This window comes from Cetorhinus maximus, chromosome 1, assembly GCF_964194155.1.
Source record: "Cetorhinus maximus chromosome 1, sCetMax3.hap1.1, whole genome shotgun sequence".
In the NCBI taxonomy this organism is placed as follows: Eukaryota; Metazoa; Chordata; class Chondrichthyes; order Lamniformes; family Cetorhinidae; genus Cetorhinus; species Cetorhinus maximus.
In genome coordinates, this window is record NC_135879.1 from 63,776,282 (window position 1) to 63,799,943 (window position 23,662).

The 23,662-nt window shown below is 43.2% G+C and overlaps 1 protein-coding gene across 16 annotated transcripts in view; it reads right to left on the bottom strand.

The window, feature by feature from the left end:
- The window catches only part of fbxw7 (F-box and WD repeat domain containing 7), a 424,910-nt gene that overhangs the window by 11,921 nt on the left and 389,327 nt on the right, over positions 1 to 23,662 (bottom strand). For 9 of the 16 annotated variants that reach the window (XM_078541332.1, XM_078541293.1, XM_078541288.1 and 6 more), the window contains 7 exons: positions 16,671 to 16,805; positions 16,144 to 16,267; positions 15,766 to 15,902; positions 14,927 to 15,043; positions 4,800 to 4,981; positions 4,376 to 4,601; positions 261 to 471 (listed from right to left, as the gene is read on the bottom strand). In XM_078541332.1, the coding sequence (XP_078397458.1) occupies positions 261 to 471; positions 4,376 to 4,601; positions 4,800 to 4,981; positions 14,927 to 15,043; positions 15,766 to 15,902; positions 16,144 to 16,267; positions 16,671 to 16,805 (1,132 nt within the window). The remainder of the gene's footprint in view (positions 1 to 260; positions 472 to 4,375; positions 4,602 to 4,799; positions 4,982 to 14,926; positions 15,044 to 15,765; positions 15,903 to 16,143; positions 16,268 to 16,670; positions 16,806 to 23,662) is intronic. The other 7 variants (XM_078541306.1, XM_078541300.1, XM_078541344.1 and 4 more) reach the window with 3 other exon arrangements.

The following is a 23,662-nucleotide window of genomic DNA, read 5'->3' on the forward strand; positions in this document are numbered from 1 at the left end:
ACCTAATATCTCCTCATGTGCTTTGATGTCATATTTTGTTTTATAATGTTCCTGTGAAGCATCTTGGCATGTTTTATTATGCTAAAGGCACTATATTAATCTATTGTTGTTGTTCTTCAAAATAAGAATGTGAAGATAAGCTGTGCAAATGAAACTGAAACTATGTATAGAATTCACCACGGCTGAAGTGAAAATATTAATATTTAAGACAATTTTAATTCAACAGGTCTTGTTGTAGAAAGGTGCTTTTTCAGACTCACCTTGTAATGTCTGTAAACACTGTCCTGTTTTGATATCCCAGATTTTCACTGTGGAATCTGCATTTCCAGACACTAGCGTGTTGTCCTTCAGTTCCATCCCACTTGTTAGTGACTGATGTCCTGTTAATGTGTGAATACAATTCCCAGTCTCCACGTCCCATACACGAATAGAGGTATCAAGTGAACCACTTACTACATGGATACCATCAAACTACAATGTTGAGGGAGAAAAGAAAAACACCATTGGCTTTTAGATTTGAAGGGAAACAGCAGTAAATAGTTCTCAATGCATTCATTTTTAAATTGCACTCTTTTTACTTCCATGTCACTGCAGGGAGTAATGTAATGTACCATACACTGTACCAGTATAAAGGGCAAATCCTGAAATGTGTACAAAATAACTTTCTTGGTCAGTGTGCTTCTTGCTCAAAGAGTTCTGGGGAATGAAGTTAGGCAAGTGGAGCTTATGTCAGTGAGAGGGCATTTGGGGAACGGTGATAATATCATCATCAGGTTTAAGAACGTAAAAACTAGGAGCAGGAGTAGGCAATTCAGCCCCTCGAGCCTGCCCCGCCATTCAATACGATCATGGCTGATCTCATTTCGGCCTCAACCCCAATTTCCCACCCTCTCCCCATAACCTTTCAACCCGTTATTAATTAAAAATCTGTCCATCTCCTCCTTAAATTTATTCAGTGTCCCGGCATCCACTGCACTCTGAGGTAGTGAATTCCACAGATTCACGACCCTTTGAGAAAAGTAATTCCTCTTCATCTCTGATTTAAATCTACCACCCCTTAGCCTAAAACTATGGCCTCTCGTTCTAGAATGCCCCACACGGGGAAACATCTGCTCCACGTCTACTTTGTCCATCCCCTTTAGCATTTTATATATCTCTATTAGATCTCTCATCCTTCTAAACTCTAGCGAGTATAGGCTTAAACTGCTCAATCTCTCCTCATAAGACAAGCCCCACATCTCTGGAATCAATCTAGTCAACCTCCTCTGAACCGCCTCCAGTGCAACTACATCCTTCCTCAAGTAAGGGGACCAAAACTGTGCACAGTACTCCAGGTGCGGTTTCATCAATGTATTGTACAGTTGCAACACTTCCCTATTTTTATACTCTATTCCTTTAGCAATAAATGCCAAAATTCCATTTGCCTTCCTTATTACTGCTGTACCTGCATACCAACTTTCAGCGATTTATACACGAGGACACCCAGATCCCTCGGCACTGAAGCAATCTGAAGTTTCTCTCCATTTAAATAATAAGTCACCTTTTTATTCTTCCGACCAAAATGGATAACCTCACACTTATCCATGTTAAACTCCATCTGCCAAATTTTGGCCTATTCACCTAACCTGTCCATATCCATTTGTAAATTTCTTATTTCTTCATTGCAGCTTACTTTCCCACCTATTTTGGTGTCATCTGCAAATTTAGCTATAGTACCTATAGTAAAGGTTAAAATAGTTAGGACAACCCAGCATAAAAATACTTAATTGGAAGAGAGTTAATTTCAGCGAAAAAAAATGTTATCTGGCCCAGGTGGATTGAAATCAAAAATTGGTAGGCAAAACTGTAATTGATAAACAGGGTGCCTTCAAAGAGGAGCTAGCTTAGGTATAGACTAGACATTCCAATGAGGGGACAGGAAAGTAATCCAAAGCTAGAGCCTTCTGGAAGACTGAAGATATCAGGTATAAAATAAGAACAAGGAGGCTTCTGACCAGTGTAAGGTTCATAACACAGTAGAGAAGCAAGCTCAATCTAGAAAGTACAGAGGAGACCTATAAAAGGCAACAAGGGGAAAAAAAGAGTACAAGTACTCTATTGCCTGTGTCCTAGCTTGTACCAAGTACTGTTCACTCATCACCTGTGCTTGCTGATCTACACTAGCTCCCAGTTAAAAAACATCTTGATCTTAAAGTTGTGATCCTTGATTTCAAATCCCTCCTTGGCCTGGCCCCTTCCTATCTCCTCCAACCCTCAGAGATGTCTGTGCTCCTCTTTTCCAGATCTTGAGCTTCCCCAATTTTAATCGCTCCACCATTGCTGGCCATGTCTTTAGTTGCCTCGGCTCCAAGCTCCCGAATTCTCTCCCTAAATCTCTCCGCCTCTCTACTCCAGACACTCTAAGACATACCTTTATGGCCAAGCTCAGCAGGTCAGGCAGTATTCGTGGAGGGTAAAACAGAATTATCGATGAAAGATCATCGATCTGAAATATTAACCATTATTCTCTGCATTTTTTCTTATTTTATATTTCCAGCAGTATTTTGCTTTCGTCTTTGATCAAGCTTTGGTTATTTGCCCTAACGTCACTATGTGGCTCAGTATCCTGGTTTGTTTTATAATGCCTCTGGGAAGTGACTTGGGTTGCTTTATAACAGTAAAAAATGCAAAACTTTTGTTGTTGTGACAATAACAAACTTCTTGCAAGCTTGCTACAATACTAACCCTATCAAGATTTGACTGTGAAATAGCATAGAGTACCAGTATCCATACAATCTTCTCCCACTTCAGCTACTGAACAAAGGATTGTGCCTGGCTCCCATCTCAGTTGCTTGCTGATTCACTACTGTAACGAATTTCCTTTCCCTTCTATTTTGCCTGTTGCTTCTTAATCCCTGTCCCTTTAGGTTGCGATGTCCACAGAAGACCTTTAAAGTCTTTCAGAATTTGTCATACTATTGTAACACCCAACTTTAATTTTCTCCATACACTTACTCCATTTCAATTACGTACATGTTTGTACTCCCACACGGTGTCCTCCCTAGATCCCCTAAAATCTGCATTTCAAGCTATGCTAATTAGCTGAAAATAGAAAAGAATGCGACAACAGCACACTTCTATTGGAGTTTGACTAAACTATGCCTAGAAGTTCCAGATTACTGACTTCAGCTGACTCCATAGACGCATAAGAAACATCACACACACATTGTTGAGAGATACAATGTGAACCTGGCTTTAGCAGTGCAGAGAGTGGCTTATGATTTACACACAGGCTACACCGTCTTACTTCAGCAATCTCTTTCCATTTTTAAAATTAGGTTTGATATGACAAGTAATAAAGATTATTCTGTGTTTATGTATTACTGTGAAATATTTTACTACAAAACTAGGGGATGTAAATTTACATTACAAAAAGCATAGCAAATAAATACATAAATAAATGTTGAAAGCCATGATCCAAAATAAATTAAAAACAAGTTATTTCAGCTACCTCCATGGATCAGTTATGCCATACACAAAGTTGGGCAAAGCTTAATTATATATATCTGTGCAAGTTAGAATGTAGGGTGTTAGTTATTTTTCATTAAAACACTGCTCTTACTTATTTTAGCAGAAGCATATATTTCTTTATTCAACATCTGCACCAGCATATGATAAAGCACGTTTCTGAAAATAGCTCTGGGATGCTTCCTGAAGCCAGAATATACAAAAAGAACCCAACCTTGGACAACCATTGGCCATCTAATTGATATCCAACACTGCAGCGGCCTTTCTATGTGACCTCAACTTGAACAATTACCTAATTGTTCAACCACTATTTACAAAGCTATATTCATTCCTAACGTACTGTTTGATGCCAAAAAATCTCAGAGCTGTACCATGCTGGAATATTAGTTCAAACAGAACTCAGACGCAGCATTTTTGTACTGGTACCAAAAGCAGCATAATAAAACAGCGCATGAAAACAAGTCTGTAGGGATTGGACCAGATTGAGTGGATGGGAATGTGGTTGGAGTTGGGAGGTGCCCAGGACACTTTGATTGCTATTTTATGCTCCTGTATTTCCTACATTGCATACTGGTCAGAAAATCACATCCTCTACTTGGTGATCCTGCCTTTGAGGCTAGACTTCCATAGTCAGGAACTGTTGCAAAGAACTTGCAATCTATACGGAACACTAAAGCACCTGTTTATCAGCTGTTAGTTTTATGAAAATGCTGAGCCATGTGGAGCCAAATGTAATATGACACATCCCATGCTAAATATTAGTGATTGAATTCCTCCTAAATTGTGTACAAATATATGAAATGCCTTTGGACAAACAAAATTGAAAATGTTTTGAAAGCAAAAACGTTACAATTATCCAGTCTCTTACCTGTAATGAATAGACCCTGTTGGTATGTCCCTGTAGTGTATGTAGACAGGTTTCTGTTTCAGGGTCCCACACCTTAACCATGAAATCATAAGCCCCACTAACAACTCTTCGTCCATCATATTGTACACATCGCACTGCTGCAACATGACCCATCAACACGTGTAAACACTGCCCTGTTTCAATGTCCCAGACACGAAGTGTAGCATCTCGCGACCCACTCACAACTCTGTAATGTTAAACAAGGCCACAGGATTAGGGGCACAACAGAGGAAATTAGCCAAATAGAGATTAATGTTAGTTTGCCTCAAATTATAAGCCATTTGTTAGAGAAATATTCTCCTGATTGCACATTTACTTTATACTAATACAATTTGGAATGTCTTCAGGAATATTGTAATTTCAGTAAGTAGGGACATAATCATACCTATTTTCATGGAGGTGCATGCAGCGCACAGTAGAGGTATGACCATATAGTGTGTGAATACATTCGCCAGAATCTGCATTCCATACTTTCAACGTCCGGTCAGTGGATCCACTTATAATGATATTGCCTCTCATCTGGGATGACCAGACACCACCCGTATGTCCTACTAATGTTCTTAAACACTGCAAATAAATGGGAGACGACAAAAAAAAGCTGTTAGAGAAAAGCCAACATTCTCAATTTATGCACATTCCAGAGTTCTGAAAGTTGATGTCAATGAATCCTCAAATCTCTTGCTTAAGTATGTCTGAAGCAGTTTACTAGTTGTTAAGATCTTGGTCTCTGCTATCATTTTCTTTTGAATGCAAGAGGTTTGAAAAGCCTTAAAGGTTTCTTATCTCAAAAGTAGTTCACTTGGGTAAGTGCTCACTGAGTGCCAGAAGTGGTTCCCCAACTTGCATATTTCATCTGTGCTGCTTACAAGAAGAATTTATGTTACGCTGTTTTGTTTTTTGCAAGCTGAACAGCTTCAATCAGAACATAAGAATTCTTATAATGCTGAACAAATCCTGGGGGAGAATTTTCCTAATGTCGGGCAGGCTGAGTGGGAGCGTGCGTGAACCCAATTGTCACCTGCAATTGGGTTCGCGCTGCCATTTTACATGGGTGGGCCAATTAAGGCCCGCCCAGCGTATTTCTCGACTCCCGAGGATAGCGGGAGTGGGCGGGCACGCACAGACCGCCGGGTCCAATGGCGACCCGACAGCCTGTTTAAATTAAGGCCTGGCAGCCTTTGCAAGGCTGTTCACGATGGCCGGCTGAAGAGTCAGCAGAGGGCTGGGCAGCGGGGCAGGCCAGGCCGGAAGGTAGGCCAACGGGGCAGTGTGCCCCTCGTTTCTCGGATGAATGCCTAGCTGCCCTCCTGGAGGGGGTCCTGCTTCCGAAGGACGGGAGGTGGAGGTCTCCCCCCCTGACCAAACGTGCGTGGGAGGAGGTGGCCGAGAGTGTGAGCTCCCATGATGTGGTGCGACGCACATGGCTCCAGTGCCGTAAAAGATTCAACGGCCTCCTGTGCTCAGGAAGGGTGAGTACCATGTTGGCTGAGGTCACTTAATGCAGCCATCACCCTTTCCCCCCCACCAGCAACTCTCCTGAGTACAGGTAACAGCATTGAATCCTTCACGGCATGTATCCCTCGCTGGGTGGGCCAGCAGATATTGCCCATGCCTAGTTCACCCTGACAGCATTGAGCTAAGATGGGTTCTGCACCCGCAGCATGTGTGACATTGACACCCAGAATATAGAATGGGGGTGAAACTCAAGGATCTGCACCTAGGCATTGTGCTGGAACTGGGAACGTATCAAAGTCAGGGTGTTAACATGCTGGGAGGGGAGCTTCCAGGTGGTGCGGCATCAATCCATCTGCTGGCCTTTGCGTTCCACGTACTTGTGCCTCCTTGCTTAGCCAGGTTACACCTTGTGGTGCCACTGTGAAGGAGGCAGCATTTGGGTAAGGGGGGGGTCAGCCTTGGCTTCTTTGCATGAGTGTGTGGCAGCTGTGCGGTCACGAAGAACTGGAGCCCTGCAATGTCCCACTCTGGCTGGGTTGGCAGGGATGCGATGGGAATCCAGGTAGAGGCTGGACTAATCAATGCTCTTCTCTCCTTTTCAAGAGAAGATTGTACACTATTCCGCCAAGCGGATGCGGACTGGCGGAGGCCAGACCCAGTTGGCCATCCTGACATCGTTTGAGCAGCAGGCCATGGTCTGGAGAGGTGCCATGCGCCCAGGCCCACCGGTGGCAGTGAGGCTGGGGTGCCATGGGGAGGTATGTTTGCCAAACACTCAGGTCACCATGTGTGTCCCAAAAGCACTGCTGAATGCTCAGTGATTGAAGTTTGCAACACGGGTTGACCATCGATTATGGAAGGATGACCGCATAATTATCCGGGGGACCGGCATGCAAATTGACATTGTCTGCACTGTAACTAATCAAATGTCAAATGTCCTTGTTCTTCCTTTCAGCATCACTGGAGCAGGGCTGGGAGGAGGAAGAGGCAGAGGGGCCACCTCTCGTACCTGAGGGCACAGAGGAAATTGACTCACGAGCGTCACACCGACAGGCAGGCACCGGTGCAGATACTAGCACTTCGGTGGGAATTAGATCTTCGGCTAGTGTCCCGGGGCACGGCAGTGAGGGCACTTCACACTCGCTTGAAGTGCGGGCAGAGACAGAGTGTGTCCAGGGCGCCGGCAGTCAGAGGACTGCTGAGGACCAGGCACAGGCTTGGTTGGTGGCTGATGATGTACCTCTGGAGTCGTCTGTGAAGCAGCAAATGTTGGAAGTGCAGCAAGGTATGCAGGAGGATCTGGCGGAGATACATGAGGCTATGCGTGGCATGGTGCCTGTGCTGGAGGAGTCCACGTGGAGCATCACCGATGCAATGAGCCTCATGGCCGAACGCCATGCTTCCTCCATGGAGAGAGTGGTGACTGTCGTGGTGGCGCTCCTCCAGGAGAACAATCAAGACCTACTGGGGTTGCACTTTGACCTGCAAGCCCTCACAGCGGCACTGACCTCAGCTGGTCATTGCCTGTGTGGGAGATGGTTTTGGCACCAAGCATCCCAGCTCGGTGCCCATCCATCTACAGTGTGCGGGGAGGTCCAAAGCAACCTTACATCGGCGCAGCAGCTGCCTGTCATCTTTGCGGGCTCCTCTCAGGGCACTCTGGTTGAGGGCAGCAGCTCCTCTGACCCTCTGCCAGTGACTGTGGCATCCGATATGGCTGCGGCGCCTAGGGAGAAGCCAGCTGTGGGACTTGCAGGCAGGGCCATCAAAGGTTCTGCGGGTCAGAGGACGGCTGCCAAGGTCATAGAGGCCAACAGGACAACACAGTGAGCAGGCTGCCTCGGTTGCCAGTGCCAGCGAGGGGACAGCACCTAGATGTAGCACCTGTAAGCATAAATTTAAGGCACCTTAGGCACACCACGGGTTTCTCACTGGTGCTTTTATGTTGCCCCATATCAGTTCATTTAAGACTTGGTGTGATGTGTAAACCTTTCTTTTTGGTTTCTGAAGTTACTTTTGTAATGTCAATAAATTTTGACATGTAAGCATGCTTCAGGGTGATTCCTTACTTCTGCAGGTGGACGGGAACCCGTGATGTTATGAGTGAGTTGTTTGACATTGAGCTTTATTGGCAAGGGCCTTAGTTAATGTTACTATACAGGCAGATTTAGCACTCAGGTATCGAGCTTAGAGCCTGCAGCCCTGGCGTGTGTCCATTTGTGGTATGCTAGCTGAAGGTTCTTTGGATCAAAGCCTCCCGGGTGTCCCAGAGGTAGACACTGACCTCCCTGGAGTATGCCTGGGTCAGTGTCTACCCCCTCAGCGTTCTCATCCTTGCACTCACTGCTCGACTCATCGTGTGCATCCGGAGCAACTGCGCCTACATCTTCCTTGTCCACTCTGTCCCCCCTTTCCAGCGCCAGATTGTGGAGAGTGCAGCATGCAACCACTATCAGCGACACACGATCTGGGGGGTATTGGAATGTGCCCCCTGAACGGTCCAGGCATTGGAAGCGCATCTTGAGAAGACCAATGGTTCTCTCCACCACAGCCCTTGTGGAGGTGTGGCTCTTATTGTACCGCTGCTCAGCTTCTGTTCTTGGGTGGCGGACAGGCGTCATGTGCCGCCTTCTGAGGGGATAGCACCAGTAGCTAACCAGCCAGCCGAGCCAGAGCACTGAAGAGCCTTGGCACCTGGGAGTGTCTGAGTATAAGCGCATCGTGGAAGCTGCCTGGGTACCTTGCACAGACTTGCAGAATCTGCATCCTGTGATCACACACTATCTGCACGTTCATGGAGTGGAAGCCCTTCCTGTTGACGAAGGAACCGGGCTCACCTGCTGGCGCCTTGATGGCCACATGTGTACAGTCTATTGCACCCTGGACGCGGGGGAAGCCAGCAATGGCCACGAAGCCTCTGGCTGGCTGGCCTCGTCCCAGTGGTAGTGGATGAAAGTCAATGCACGCCTGAACAGAGTGTCTGTGAGCTGCTTGATACAAGCGTGGACAGCTGATTGGGAGACACTGCAAAGATCACCCACCGACCCCTGGAAAGAGCCAGAGGCATAGAAGTTGAGGACAGCTGTGACCTTTAGCGCCACTGGCATGGGGTGCCCACCCACACAGTTGGCACAGATCTCAGTGCCTATCATCTGACAGGTGGAGGTGACTGTCTCCCTTGAAAGCGGAGCCTCCTTTGGCACTTCACCTCAGACATATTGAGGTAGCTGCTTCACCGCCTGTATACCCTGGCAGCAGGATAGTGGCATCTCCTGCGGCCCCTTCCGCCTTGGACTTCCTGTTGGCCCTGCGCCTCTCTTCCTAAAGGCAGCTCTCCTGGAGGATGAATGTGGACTCCAACCCTCTTCCCCCTTCTGGCCCTCCCTTCCTCCTCAGAGGAAGTGCCTCCAGTGGAGAGCACAACTTCCATTCCCAGGATAAGGGAAGGCTTCCTGGAGCGTGCAGGCCCCAAAAATGATCTTTACTGTATAGTCCTGACCTAAAGGCTCTTACTCCTGACAAAGCAGCTGGTATGAGTTTTGAAGTATTCCCGCTCACACAGGCAAGTATCAGTAATTTTCACAATTAAATATCTGACAGATAACATTCGCGGCCCCACTGACCCCTCTTATCCCACACGTGTATGAGGTTTATACAAATGTTTCCTAACCGCCTGCCTGTTGCGCCATGCGACATTCTGAAGATCACACGGGCCCCAAAAAATTGCAGTCAATTGCTGCCTCAAGGGCCTTAACTACATGATTAATTAATGGCGGGCACGCATCGGAGAACCTCGCGCACCTGCCCAGCTAAATATTGCGATGGCGCATGGTGACATCGGGACACTCGCCCGATGTCACCGCGGGTCATTTAAGTGTCAGTGTGCGGGGCCCGCCCCCCGCACGCCAACGGGAAAATTCTGGTCCTGAAATCTGAAACATTGACACAGAAAATGTTCTCACTATAGAATTGTATTCATTTTGAAATCCAAATATACATTCAATGGTAAAGAACACGGCAGGTTCTCATAATCCTGAATAAATGCCAACAATATTGAGGCAGTTTTGTCCTATGTATTTTTTTACGTAGTGATGAAGGTACTTAGATTGAGAACTGAAAGGTGTCCACAGACAAATAACAGATTGGTTTATTTTATCACATACCATCAAACCAGCCAGATATTTAGATTAATTATATTAATCCACTTGATTTAATACTCTAAACATTTGGATTTTTGAAGGCTGTCTACCAGAACAAAATTGGCATTAAACCCGTATTTTAAAATACCATTGAACAATGAAAGCACACCTTATGTCCTTTTCAAAGTTGTATCTCTAGGGCATCAACAATTTGAACCATTTCCCCATGTCATTTCTGCCAAATCATTCCAGAGTGAGGAGCTCTGGTTGGACATTCAGATGAATACAACTCCAGTTCTGCACATTAGCCTATTTTTCAGTTTAGGTATTAATATTGGGTTAACAGGAGAACCGCAAAAGAGAGCGAATTGAGGAGATTTCATTAAACTGTAAACTGCTGCTTTCCATACTATGGATTGGTCATCCCATCCTTAAATGGCAACACACTTGTCAGGACTATGATAGAAGTCATCGGTACATTCTTGCTGTACAGTATTGACTTTATCATTTCTAGCATTCAAGAGATCCACAGTATGCTAGACCAGGTCACATCAGTCAATAAGCATAGCAGAACAAGGCCCTCAGGCAGCCACATGGATTTAGTTATCATAATAGTAAATGTTCTCTATAATCCTGATATTTGAAAATGTATTAAAATATATGTTCTAAAACTATGGCCCAGACTTTGCAGTTGTAATGATGGCAAAACTGTCAGCATTTATAATTACTGTACAACCTTTAACTTAGAAAAACTAATTTTATATTTGCAAAATGTCAAATCTTCCCATTGTAACATGTGATTTAAGCACACGAAGGAAAGCTAAACTTCAAGGAACAAACTATGCACAGTGAATTATCATGGCCGGTGCTCCACATCTCTGCCATATATGGGATCCTCAATGCAGTGGACTCACCTGTCTTGAAATGTTGCTCCAGCTACTGGCTGCAGTTCTGCTCTCTCTCCATAAGGCATCTCAGACTTAGGTGTGCTGCTACTCATTCTGACTAGGCCTTCAAATCCCCTTCCTGGCTCTTTAGCCACCCTCAGGGGCTGCAAGCTGCCTTATTCATGGCCTTGGGTCCAGCCCCTCAGCTTGTCAAAGATGTCGCTCCCTGCAGGGAGGAGCCCACAGGGGCCTACCAGTTCCCCTGCTCAGTGCTCTCCCCCACTATCACTACTTGCTGCTGGAGGCCCTGCTACACCATGATTTTAAAAAAAGATAGATTTTTAATAAATTTATTTTGTGTTTACTATACTTCAGCTTCTACTTTAATCCCATGCATATGTCCCAATTTTTATTTTGCTGTCTGTAAAATGCTTCAAAAGTGAAGAATTATCAGTGAATTTTTACTTCTTGGTTTGATGTCCGTGTGAATTCTTCAATATACTGCCACTGCAACTGTTAAACTATCAGTAACTTTGGAGTTTGTACATGTGCAGTGAAACGCAGAAATCCAGAAGGCGGTGTCAGAGATTTCCTGCTCCTCTAAAGACTATGCTGTTAAAAACTCAGGAGATAGAAACTTTTAGAAATCAATTGAATCGATGTGAACTTCCACTTTTACACCATCACTCTCACCGTGAAAAACCTTGAAAAATTATGCTTTGTTGAATGAGTAACTGGGTTTTAAATGGGATATGAAGTTCATAATTGCTGCTGAAGCCACCTCTGGCCCAGAAAAACTAACTTTATGTTTGTCAAATGTCAAATCGCTCCATGGTGATGATAAAATCCATAGATTTTAAAAATATATTTTATATTTACTTTATTTCAGCTTCTACTTTAATCACATGCATATGTCCCAATCTTTGTTTTGCTATCTGTAAAATGCTTCAAAAGTGAAAAGCTATCAGTGTGTTTTTTTTTACTTCTTGGTTCACTGTCTGTGAGAATTTGTCAATGAGATTAGCTGTTTAGCCTGCTTGATGTCATCCCCGCTGCTGGATATTGGAGATCCTCTTGAGCAGACACCTGAACATTGAAAAAAGTGAACTCAATGCTACAATGATTGCTAGATTTTTGTGGGCAGCTTTCTTTGAGGTCAGCAATGATCACTGTCAATTTGCCTCTGACCATAAAACCCAGTCCAATGGGTACCAGAGTTCAGGAGCTTGCTACCATACTAAAGAAACATATACTTTATTCTTTTTTAAATTTCCAGATGCATTGCATGCGTTAATCATAAGATGCGTACGAACATATAGATTAAGAGCGGGAGTAGGCCACTCGGCCCCTCCAGTCTGCTCTACCAGTCAATAAGATCATAACTGATCAGATTTGTAACCTTAACACCACATTTCTGCCTACCCCCAATAATCTTTCACTCCCTTGCTTATCAAAAATCTATCTAGCTCAGCCTTAAAAATATTCAAAGGCTCTGCCTGCTACCAATGCCTTTTGAGGAAAAGAGTTCCAAAGCCACTCAACCCTCCGAGGGAATAAAATTTCTCCCCACCTGCGTCTTAAATGGCAGCCCCTTATTTTTAAACAATGACCCCTAGTTCTAGCTTCTCCCACAAGAGGAAACATCCTTTCCACATATACCCTCTCAAGACACCTCAGGATCTTATACGTTTCAATCAAGTCACCTCTTACTCTTCTAAATTCTGGCGGATACAAGCCTAGGCTCAGCACCTTTTCCTCATAAGACAGCCTGCCCATTCCAGGTATTAGTCTAGTAAACCTTCTCTGAACTGCTTCCATTGCATTTACATTTTTCCTTATTTAAGGAGACCAACAGTGTACACAGTACTCCAGATGTGGTCTCACCAATGCCCTATATAACTGAAGCATAACCTCCCTGCTTTTGTATTCAATTCCTCTCACAATAACATTCTATTAGCTTTCCTAATTACTTGCTGTGCAGGAATACTAACTTTTGCGATTCATGCATGAAGACACCCAGATCCCTCTGCATTTCAGAGCTCTGCAATCTCTCACCAATTATGCTTCTTTTTTATTCTTCCTGCCAAAATGGAAAATTTCACATTTTCCCACGTTATGCTCCATTTATCAGATCTTTGCTTACTCACTTAGCATATCAATATCCCTTTGTAGCCTACATCCTCTTCACAACTTACTTTCCTATCTATCTTTGTGTCATCAGCAAATTTAGCAACCACACCTTCGGCCCCTTCATCCAAGTCGTTTATATAAATTGTAAAAAGTTGAGGCCCCAGCACTGATCACTAGATGATTGGAGGGGGCTTTCAGATCAGAGGGGAATCCATTGGAAACAGCTGGTCAGTCAACTGTAAGGGACTTCAACAACAGAAGTTGATACTTGGTGCAATTTAAATTAGCACTAACTTATTCTTGTGCGTTACGCAGTTTTGTTGAAAAAGCAATGGCTAAGTACTGACGAAGGGTCTTGACCGGAAACATTCAAGTCTGTTTCTGTCCACTTATGCTTCCTGACTTGCTGAGTACTTCCAACATTTTATATTTTTAATTGAAAATCTATATTTTATATCACTGACATGACAGGGGATTTGGTTCTTAAGTTTCATGACTTATATGATACCAGTCATGCCTCCTCACACTCTTTCCCCCACCTGCCACGGATACCACAGTGAATACAATTTTAAATTGTACCCCATCTCTCTTGGTGGCAGTGACTCAAGCACTCATGGGTACAAATTACTTTTGGTGCCTTGCTGAAATGGCTATTCCTCATGCATGAGAGTTTCAAATTTGATTAAATTGATGTCATATTCTCATATGGGAAATGGGAAGATTTGACATTTTTCAAATATAAAATTAGTTTTTCTAAGTCAAAGGTTGTCATATTTATTCTCACCTGACAAACATATACAGTTCCCAGCAGAAGTCATTGGATAGCAATCAGGAATGGAAATCTTGGCTCATACTTTTCTCTCATCTGAGAGCAATACTATGAAATTACTATCATCAATTGTTCAGATCAGCAAAATCAGCACACAGCATGGCCACTAAAATATTCAACTTTTTCTCATAAAGAATTGCCAAAATTGATTACATCCTCAGTGCCATGGCAACTGTCTCTTGACTGAAGGAAAAGCTGTAACATACTTCCAAGTCTGTTCAATGCTGATTGGCAAATAGGCAGTGAAAGCCCTTGGCATCTGCTGGGGACTGCCACTTAGGATCAGGAATTTGCCACACTGATCAATTCCAGGAATCAGTAGACCAATTTACCGTACTTCTGTGAAGAATTCATTTTGAAGAGAGGTTTTCATTTTCCTATCCTAAATGGTGCAACCCACAATTCATAGATTTTTGTTGAAATATTCTCACACAACTCTGCCTTCACATTCAGTTCATAATATCCGCAATTTAAAAAATGCTTCAATAGGTCTGCAGTGAGATTATTTAAATCTCACATTATTCTTCTCTACATTTTTGTAACTATTTTATCCTCATCTTGTTCCTTTCAGTCTTGGCAAATTTTATTATAGCATGTTGTTTACTGATGGCCCTCAGCTTAATCAGTCTGACTGCACAGAGACTACCAACTAAAACATTTCAATTTAAAACAGATGTGAAGTGTACTGATTGAAGAAAGATACTGTAGGTTTAGATCAAAGGTGGTGAAAGTATTGCTGAAAAACGTGTTCAGCATCTGGCTTTTTCAAAGCATGCTCTCACCTTTTGTATTTATTTTGGACAAGAAAGAAGAGGAGGGTACAGGAAACAGAGTCATTAACTAGGCTGGAAAATGCTGAAGTCAAATGTCCTTTTGCTTCACTTACATTTTCTTGACAGATGGGTGTGGTTGCTTAGTTATAAATAACAGGAAAGCAAACTAAATTTCTGAAAATAGGCCAGTTCATACCCCAGTTCTAATTTTAACTTTCAATTTTTCCAAACAATTTCTTATTGATAAACTCTCAGGCTCAGGAAGGGATCAGGATATGGGCGGAACTGAAGAAACTCACCTTTCCTGTAACAGCTGACCACACTTTCAGTGTGTTGTCATCAGAACCACTGACAATTCGGTTACCACAGAATTGTAGGCATGTGATCACATGATCATCATGACCTTTCAGCACCTGCTGAGAAAGAACATTTCACACTCAGAGCCAGGACAAATTGGGATTGATGACTTCTTATTACAAAAATAATGCTTCCAACATTCTAATTGTCACCACTGAAAACAGCAAGTTCCCTGAGCACCAGCTTCTCCAATACCTAGGCAAAGTGCCATTCTTCACATGGGAGTCTATACAGTGAGTCTTCACAAACTAGTTAATCACAGACATGTCCAATTCAGTCCTCACTATACCTGCACACCTAGATCCTTGAGAATAAATCATTGCATAGCAAATTGGATTGGGGATCCTGACTAATTTCGTTCCGCAACCCCATCCCAACCCAACATAAAACCAGAGAAAATTAGGCCAATTTTAGTGCTTCCACTGCTATTTATGTTGAGCTCAGCACAACTCGAGACTGAAGCATGGAGATTCCTGGTTTGTATGACTCAGTTCCATATTAGCAATGCAGTTCCCAGTTGAGAAGTACAGGGATTTTCCACTCTAACATTTTTATAAAGGGAGTCTTTAAGTTTGGCTCTCCTTTTCCATTAACACAAGCTGTAGTTTTCATTTTAGGGCAAGAGTAAGGCTTATCTTTTATCACATGACTTTTGGAATTCATCAATATTTATGATATGCTTCTTCAATACTTATACATATTTGTATCCATTGACACAAACTACCATTTTGTAGAAAATTGTTCCCAAAATTTCAGCTCCTAAATTCTCGTCAGACAGTACCTTTGGGGTTTTTAGATCTCCACAGCGCCAGTTGGTGTCTATTCTGTGCTGTCGGATATAAGCACTTTTCCAAGGGCTGTGAGCAAAGCCTGGTTTGATCACTTTTCTCCTTTTGATGTATACAGGTTCATCAATTCCTGGAGGAAGAAAGATTTCACTTACTTACTTTTGAGAAGTGATTTGCTAGGATTCTCAGGATAAAAAAAAGCATTTTACCTTTAAAAGGAAAAAAAATATTAATACCAATTCTGCATTTGTATTGGCATACTACTTCTTTCAGTCTGTTTTTCCCCCAATATTAGATAATCCAACCACAGTAAAAATACTTCTGTTAGTATAGGCATTCACACCGTTGTAAGTTTCTTTCAACATCCTTACCTTCCTCTTTACATTTTTCTCTCCAAAGTAGGTTGTCTTCAGCTAGTATCCTCCAGTAGCGGCAGGTCTGTGCTGCCTGCAGCAGATCCTTGGGATCCAGGAATGAGAGAACATACAGCGCCAGCTGCAATGCATACAAATTAAAAATTACTGGTTGTTTCCTTTCTACCATGGTAAAGATTTCTCTCAAAAATTATAATTATAAAGATAAAGTAAAAAAACTGAAGGGAGGTGTACAAAAGCTGGAGCCTTCCACTCTTGTACAATAGGATTGTGTAGTCTTTTATTCATTCTATTGTCACTGTACACACAATTGGGATCAATTCACAATTTGACTATCAAAACTTTTATTTAAAAATAGAATTCTTGTCATTTGTGTATTACGACATCATATTTCAGAAACTAGAACAATTTTGATTAGCATCATTTATTTAACACCTGAAGTGTTAAACTGCCAAAGCTGCATTAAGCATTAGTAAGAAAATCATCAAACTCTAGAATATAGTTTTTTCCCCAGGCAACCTCACCTCTTTTGGGAGCAGTGATATGAAATCTCGTTGGAACTGGGGTTCTATAACTTGCATCATGTGCTTTACTTGGGTAGGTTCACAGCTGTCAATTAATTCATCTAATGCAAGTAACCTTTCTGGTCCACTCCAACTCTAAAAAAACAAGCACATTTAGTGAAATCATACTTGGATGGTGACAGACTGTATGCATAAATTAATTCAATTCTGGAAGTGTGGTGGGAAGTGGTTGGAAAGAGACAGAAGGGTGCATTAAAGACAGGCTGTGGACATATTCTATTTAACTTGCACCACACAGTGGCAGGTAATGCCCATCTCCTCTTGGTGTTCAATAGCATTATCATCACTGAAGCCTCCACCATCAACATCCTGGGGGCTACCCATTGACCAGAAGCTTTACTGGGCCAGTCGTATAAATACTGTGACTACAAGAGCAGGTCAGAGGCTAGGAATCCTGCAGCAGATAACTCGCCTCCTGACTTCCCAAAGCCTGCCCACCATTTACAAGGCACAAGTCAGGAGTGTGATGGAATACTCTCCACTTGCCTGGATGAGTGTAGCACCAACAACACTCAAGAAACTCAGCATCATCCAGGACAAAGCAGATAACTTGATCGTCACCCCATCCACCACTTTCTACATTCACTCCCTCCAGTGCATAGTGGCAGCAGTGTGTACCATCTACAAGATGCATTGCAGCAACTCCTCCAAGCCTCATTCGATAGCACCTTTCAAGCCCGCAGCCGCTCACCACCACCTCTTAAGAGCAATTAGGGATGGGCAACAAATGCTGGCCTTGCCAGTGATGCACACACCCAAGGAACGGATAAAAAGCTTGTTTATATGGATGCTTCTGCTTGGTTTCTATCTGAGATGCAGGAGGCTGTGAACAATTACTAGCAAGGAGGCTATGAGCAATTACTGGCAATGTGTTGTATAGCATTGAAGATCAGGATATATACTGTGACAGGAGAAAAGCAGATCAAGTTTTGGCCTTCTCGTTACTGTTGAATAAATGAAAGTAGTCCTGCTTGCAAGAACAGCAAAATGTGCATCTAGAGAGACAGAAAGAACACTCCTCACTTTTTTCTGAAGAGAGCACAGGGGGCCATAATTTGCTGTGGGCATCTCTAATGGCAGAGACCATCAAGTACCCTTGCACCTTTGTGTTTTTAAATTTTGCCTGCAAAGTTGCTGAATGTGAGAGTTGGTAATGGGACAGCAGAAACACATTAATTTTCAGTGCCAGAGAGGCTGACTGACAGCAATTAACACTCATTGAATCGTTAAAAGGGTACTTAGACTGAAAAGAACAAGAATTAACTTTCTGTGGTGAGTTTACTGTGTATCTACCAGGCAAATACAGCAACTTCATGCCACTCAATGCCTTTCAACAGTGGGGCAGTAAACAAGATGCTGTTTTTGCAAAGCTAACAGCAGAGTGGTGCATCTCAGACAGCAACCTTTGGATTTCTGCATTTAACCTTGCATCTGCTTTTGCCTTATGTTGCCACAGCATTTGCACATAAATAAAGATAGTGCTATTAGCCATGTCACCATTTTGACTGCAAATTAAAGACCAATGGAGACAAAGAAAAACATCAGAAGGATGTTAGAAAGTTAGAAAATGAGAAAATCAAAGCAATAAAACTAAAGGTCAAAGTAAAATGAAAATTAAAGGTAAATGTGCACTTATATAAAATAAGGTGACAGAGAAAACAGTAAAACCTAAAGGATGAAGGATAGAAAGAAAAATTAAATAGAGTCAGAGGCCAACAAAAGAGGACAGAGCACAAAAAGAAAAAACAAGGAACAAGCGCTTGCAGTATGAATGAATTTGAGAAATGTCTATTAAATTGATTAAATGTAATTTATATGTATATTTACAATTAAGTCAACCAAATCATTCAATTAAACTGCTCCAACTGATGCTCAAATTTTCTCAATTAACAGCTGCCTGTTTAAAAGAACTTTTGGAGCATTATCAGAAAGCTGCTTATGAGCCTATAAACTGATTTCAGAAATCCTCTTCATTCATGGATTATTGACAGGAACCTAGATGACTGATGATTATAGAGATTCAATACAGAATGTGCGAACAGTAGCAATGTATTTATGAGTCCACATTAATCTAAATAAAGGTTAAGTTCATTTTTCTCAAGAAACAGGTCACAAATCCAATCAACTTTCTCTTCTTTATGACTGGTTTACTGTGTGCTCATGTTTTATGCACAGTGGTAAGATGCTTTAAAGGAACAGGTTTTAAGATGACCTTGGCAGTCTGCATCTCAAAACAATCCACCTAAAATGTTGAATATCCTTTCAAAATAGAGTATTCTGTTCAAATTCCATATAAAGATGAACAAATTCCCCCTGAAGCGACACTATTCCTCCAAATTGCATTCCACAACTTCTGCTTCCACGAGATTTGTTATAACTGAAACAAGTTGGCTATAGATTTTACTTAAAGGAACATACTGTACAACTTTGTCAGGCTGACAAGGTAAAACTGTCACAGAATGCTACCAGCTCTTGTGCCTCCACCCATATATTTAAAGCAAGGAGTTGGTGGGGCGGGGTGGGTAAACTGAGGGAGGAGTGGTTCAGGTGGAAATAAGACCCTTGCTGAATTGTGATAAAACTTTCCAATAGAATGACAAGAGGGAATGCAAATTTAAACTTGCATTCAAATCCATGTCATTATTTGACTTATAAAAGCAACAAGAAAAATTCTAGAGAAACAAACACTAGATGCAACATAGAGAGGATTTAAGGAGATCAAAGGCCTAATGCAGTACTGAATTTAAGCTTACTCTGCACAAGATGAATTGTATGCTTTGGAAATAAAGATCCCAAATGCTAACTAATGTCTTGTGACATTGCTCATGGATAGATGAGTACTGTTGCAAACTTTAATTGGGTGTCTGGCCTTTTCCTTTAACGTTACTTCTGAATGACTATGAATCCAAGTAATTTTAGTTGTTTGCATGAAGAACTGAGGATGAGGTGTCTGGCTTTCCTTTTTAAATTGATGGTTTTATATCTGTGACAAAGCGTGACGGGTATGTATTGATCAGCAGATACATAGTTAATTCTAGCAAATCTCCTGTGGCATTGCTCAAGGTAAACTATTATTCTGCTAAAATAAGGCTATGTCCCTTTAAGACAACCAAGTTCAAATGTTAAATAAACACCAGATCAAGTCCTTCAGCGCTTAACTGTTGTTTATTTAGAGAACTTTGTGAATTGCCTGATGATGCATCATTTTCCAAGGGTATCCGCCTTTTAACAAATAATGCAGATTATATTTTCTGCTGTTGAGGTGAATTTGTGAACCTTTTAAGGATATAAAGTCTAAGGCGGCAAAATTGGATAGCCCCTGAAAAATCAAGCAAGGGGATCTTGGAACAAGTAGCAGGCTAACTTTGTACTGCTTGCTAATTTAAAATGATTGGAGCATGCAGCCATTCAGTGCTAAATGCACTGCTGAATGACAAAATGGAGAAGGCTCATCCAAGAAGGCACCGAGCACATTGAGAGACTTTGTTGGGAATGTGCAGAGGCGAAGTTATGGCTTTGGAGGGAGTGCACAAACCTGCAAACAACTCATCTATCCAACCCTTCAAGCACCACCTGCCTCACATGTGGCAGAGACTGCAGATCACGTATTGGACTTATCAACCATCTCAGGACCCATCGAACAGGGAGCAAGTCATCCTCAATTCTGAGAAACTGCCTAAGAAAGAAGCTGAATGACTGCGCAGCTCAGTAGGGGTGCCCACGTTCATGTGAGGCTAGTATCACTTAAAGCTAGCCTGCATTGAATAAATACAGACTGCACCTCAACAGTGAGGAGCATTCTGGATGCATCAGGAGCTGAAACTGGATAAAGAAAATTTGAAGACCAAGAAAAAGATTCAAGGATGGTGTAATGGCCAGAGTGGATGACCCAAGTTTCTCAAATGCTGCCCTGGTGCAAAGAGGTTGACAGAAGGAGTGGGGTCCTCTTCTCTCAGGGGGCCAGAAGAAGGCAGTGGCAGCGGGTAACTGTTGCAGTTATTGCCAACAATCTAGCCCTGAGGATGTGGAAGAAGTTTAATAACCTCATGTGAAAGGTAAAGGTCAGTGAGTGCACCTGCAATGACTACATTCTACCAACTGCACCATTAGCCTCACACATTGCTCTATATACCACACATCCCACAGAGGCTGGGAACAGGGCAGAATGGGGCTGCAGGTAACAAGGGCGGAGTGGGCCACGGGGTGCTCCGCAGGGGCCAAGGGGAGCCGCAGGCGGCTCCACAGGGGGTGAGGGCAGGGGGGTGTCACAGGGGGGCTGCAAAGGTTGTGGGCAGAGGGGTGCTGCAGAGGCAGAGGGATGCTGCAGAGGCTGAGGGCGGAGGGCTGGTTCTTCAAGGCCCAAAGCTATTCCAGGGCACCCTGCAAAGTCATCTGCAGTCTTCTCTAGTGAAAGTTAGGGGTCTTCCGCCAGTCATGGTGTATTCAATGGGGTAGCACTGTTTAGCAGCACAAGGCTAGGCAAAAGCATTCTCTAGCCAGGCACTAAGGTAAGTTGAGCTTTGTACACAGTATTGGATATTTTATTGGGTAAAGTTTGTATGGAATGGTTGCTTTTCGGTCACTTTCATTTCAGGCCGTGAGGATGCCGTGAAGGTCTGTAACAAAGCAATGGTGTGGGTTTGGTGAACAATGAGAATCTAGGGTTTTAATCAGGGAGGCCAGATATGAATGATGTACTCGTGGATAGCCTATCCAGAACGCTGATGTGCCAGCTATCTCCTCCTCTTGGGAGGCTTGCCGAATTGGTGGTGGCAAGGGCTATGGCCTCATGGTGACCAGGAGGATACAGCAGACTGTCACAAATGAGAACACCCGCTCTGGTGAGTACTGAAGGCTCCATGGTCCAGGCGATGGAACTGTTGCTTTAACACCCAATTGTCTGCTTGTTGATGTTCCTCATATATATGAGTGCTAGCCACAAGCTATTGAGTTGCAGAGAAGAGTCATCAGCCAGTTGTAGAGTGGTGAGCCCTTGCCGCTCAGCAGCACCCTCTGGTTCACCATGGAGCTGCAGACTGACACAGGATGAATGCATCATCACTGCTGCCAGAATAGCAGGCATTCACTAGTATGATGTTCTGAACATGGTCGCAGACCAACTGCAGTGAGTGGTAGCTTTAAGTGGTAATCTGACCATTGAGAAATGTCTCCCGCAAAGCCATGTGCGCGCAATTAATGGTAGCTTGTACCATGGGAAAGCCCGTTATTTTGGCAAAGCCAGCTGAAAATTCCTTCTGCCTCTCTCTGTTCAGAGGAAAGACAATGAAGTCCATTTTCCTGGCAAAGAGAGCCTCCGGATACAAGATGGATGACAAACTATGAGATGTTAGTTATGGCATCAGTTCCAGTCCGGATGGATCCAGATGCAAAGAAAATCAGGTCCACTTGCAGCACCATCCTCACTCAGCTGAGGTTGCAGATCCAGTTGCAAGAGATGGTAGAGTTCTTTGACCACCACCCTGGCGAAATGCAACCACTGAACACAATAGTCCTGGCTTAGGCAAAAGTAGAAGTGCTCCCGGAAAACCCTCGGTGGATAAATCCTCCTGTTGGAGCCCTTCTTCCCCTCATCCCTCTGCCAGAGGCTTGTGATCTTTGCTGCCTCTCCTCCATACTGTAGTCCGTATGAAGTGATGTTCTCAGAGCCCTTGCAGTAGCAACCAAAGCCCTCCCCATGTGGCTGCCATTCGCTGCAGACTTTACCAATTGCTTTAAACTCCTACAAATACACAACATTTGCATAAACTCAGCAAAAGTAATTAGCAACTCATCTTCAAGTTGCTCATGATCCCTGATTGGGAGGGTCCCTTGTGCTGCTCAATGCATGTTCAGTTGTGTGTTTAAGAGAGAGAGAGAGATTTGTCTCGTCTGTCTACCTCTAATTCTTTGATAAGGGAACAGGACAAATTGTAATGTCATTGGCAGTTTCAGAAGCACTCAGCATTTAAAGTCATGTCCTTGTACACCAATCACGAAGCAAACATGCAGGTGCAGCAAGCAGTTAAGGAGGCAAATAGTATGTTGGGCTTTCATTGCAAGAGGATTTGAGTACAGGAGCGAGGATGTCTTCCTGCAGCTGTACAGGGCCCTGGTGAGACCACACCTGGAGTATTGTGTGCAGTTTTGGCCTCCTTACCTATGAAAGGATACACTTGCCATAGAGGGAGTGCAGCAAAGATTTACCAGACTGATTCCTGGGATGGCAGGATTGTTGTATGAGGAGAGATAGGGTCGACTAGGCCTGTATTCACTGGAGTTTAGAAGAATGAGAGGGGATCTCATTGAAATGTTTAAAATTCTGACAGGGCTGGACAGACTGGATGCAGGGATGAGGTTTCCTCTGGCTGGGGGGTCTAGAACAAGGGGTCACAGTCTCAGGATATGGGGTAGGCCATTTAGGACTGAGATGAGGAGAAGCTTCGGATGGTGAACCTGTGGAATTCTCTACCATAGAGGGCTGTGGTGTCACTGAATATATTTAAGGAAATAAATAGATTTCTAAACTCTAAAGGCATCAAGGAGCACAGGGAGAGCACGGGAGTATGGCATTGAGATAGAGGTTCAGACATGATCATATTGACTGGTGGAGTAGGCTCGAGGGGCCAAGTGACCTACCCCTGCTCCTATTTTCAGTTTACATCTGCGGTAAACTGTGACATCTGAAAAGGGCTGGACATCTGGGGATAGAATTCTAGATTGTGCACCACAACTGTGCTAGAAACCCTGGCGAAATGTCATAAATAGCTTTTTACTTTGTTTGCCGACTCCATGGGAGAACCCCATGCAGAAATTATAACCTGAGATCTCTGCCGCTCTTCATCACATTGCTGATACAATGCTTATCAATGGTCAATATTTTTAAAACATTCATTCACAGAATGTGGGCATGGCTGGTAACACCAGCATTTATT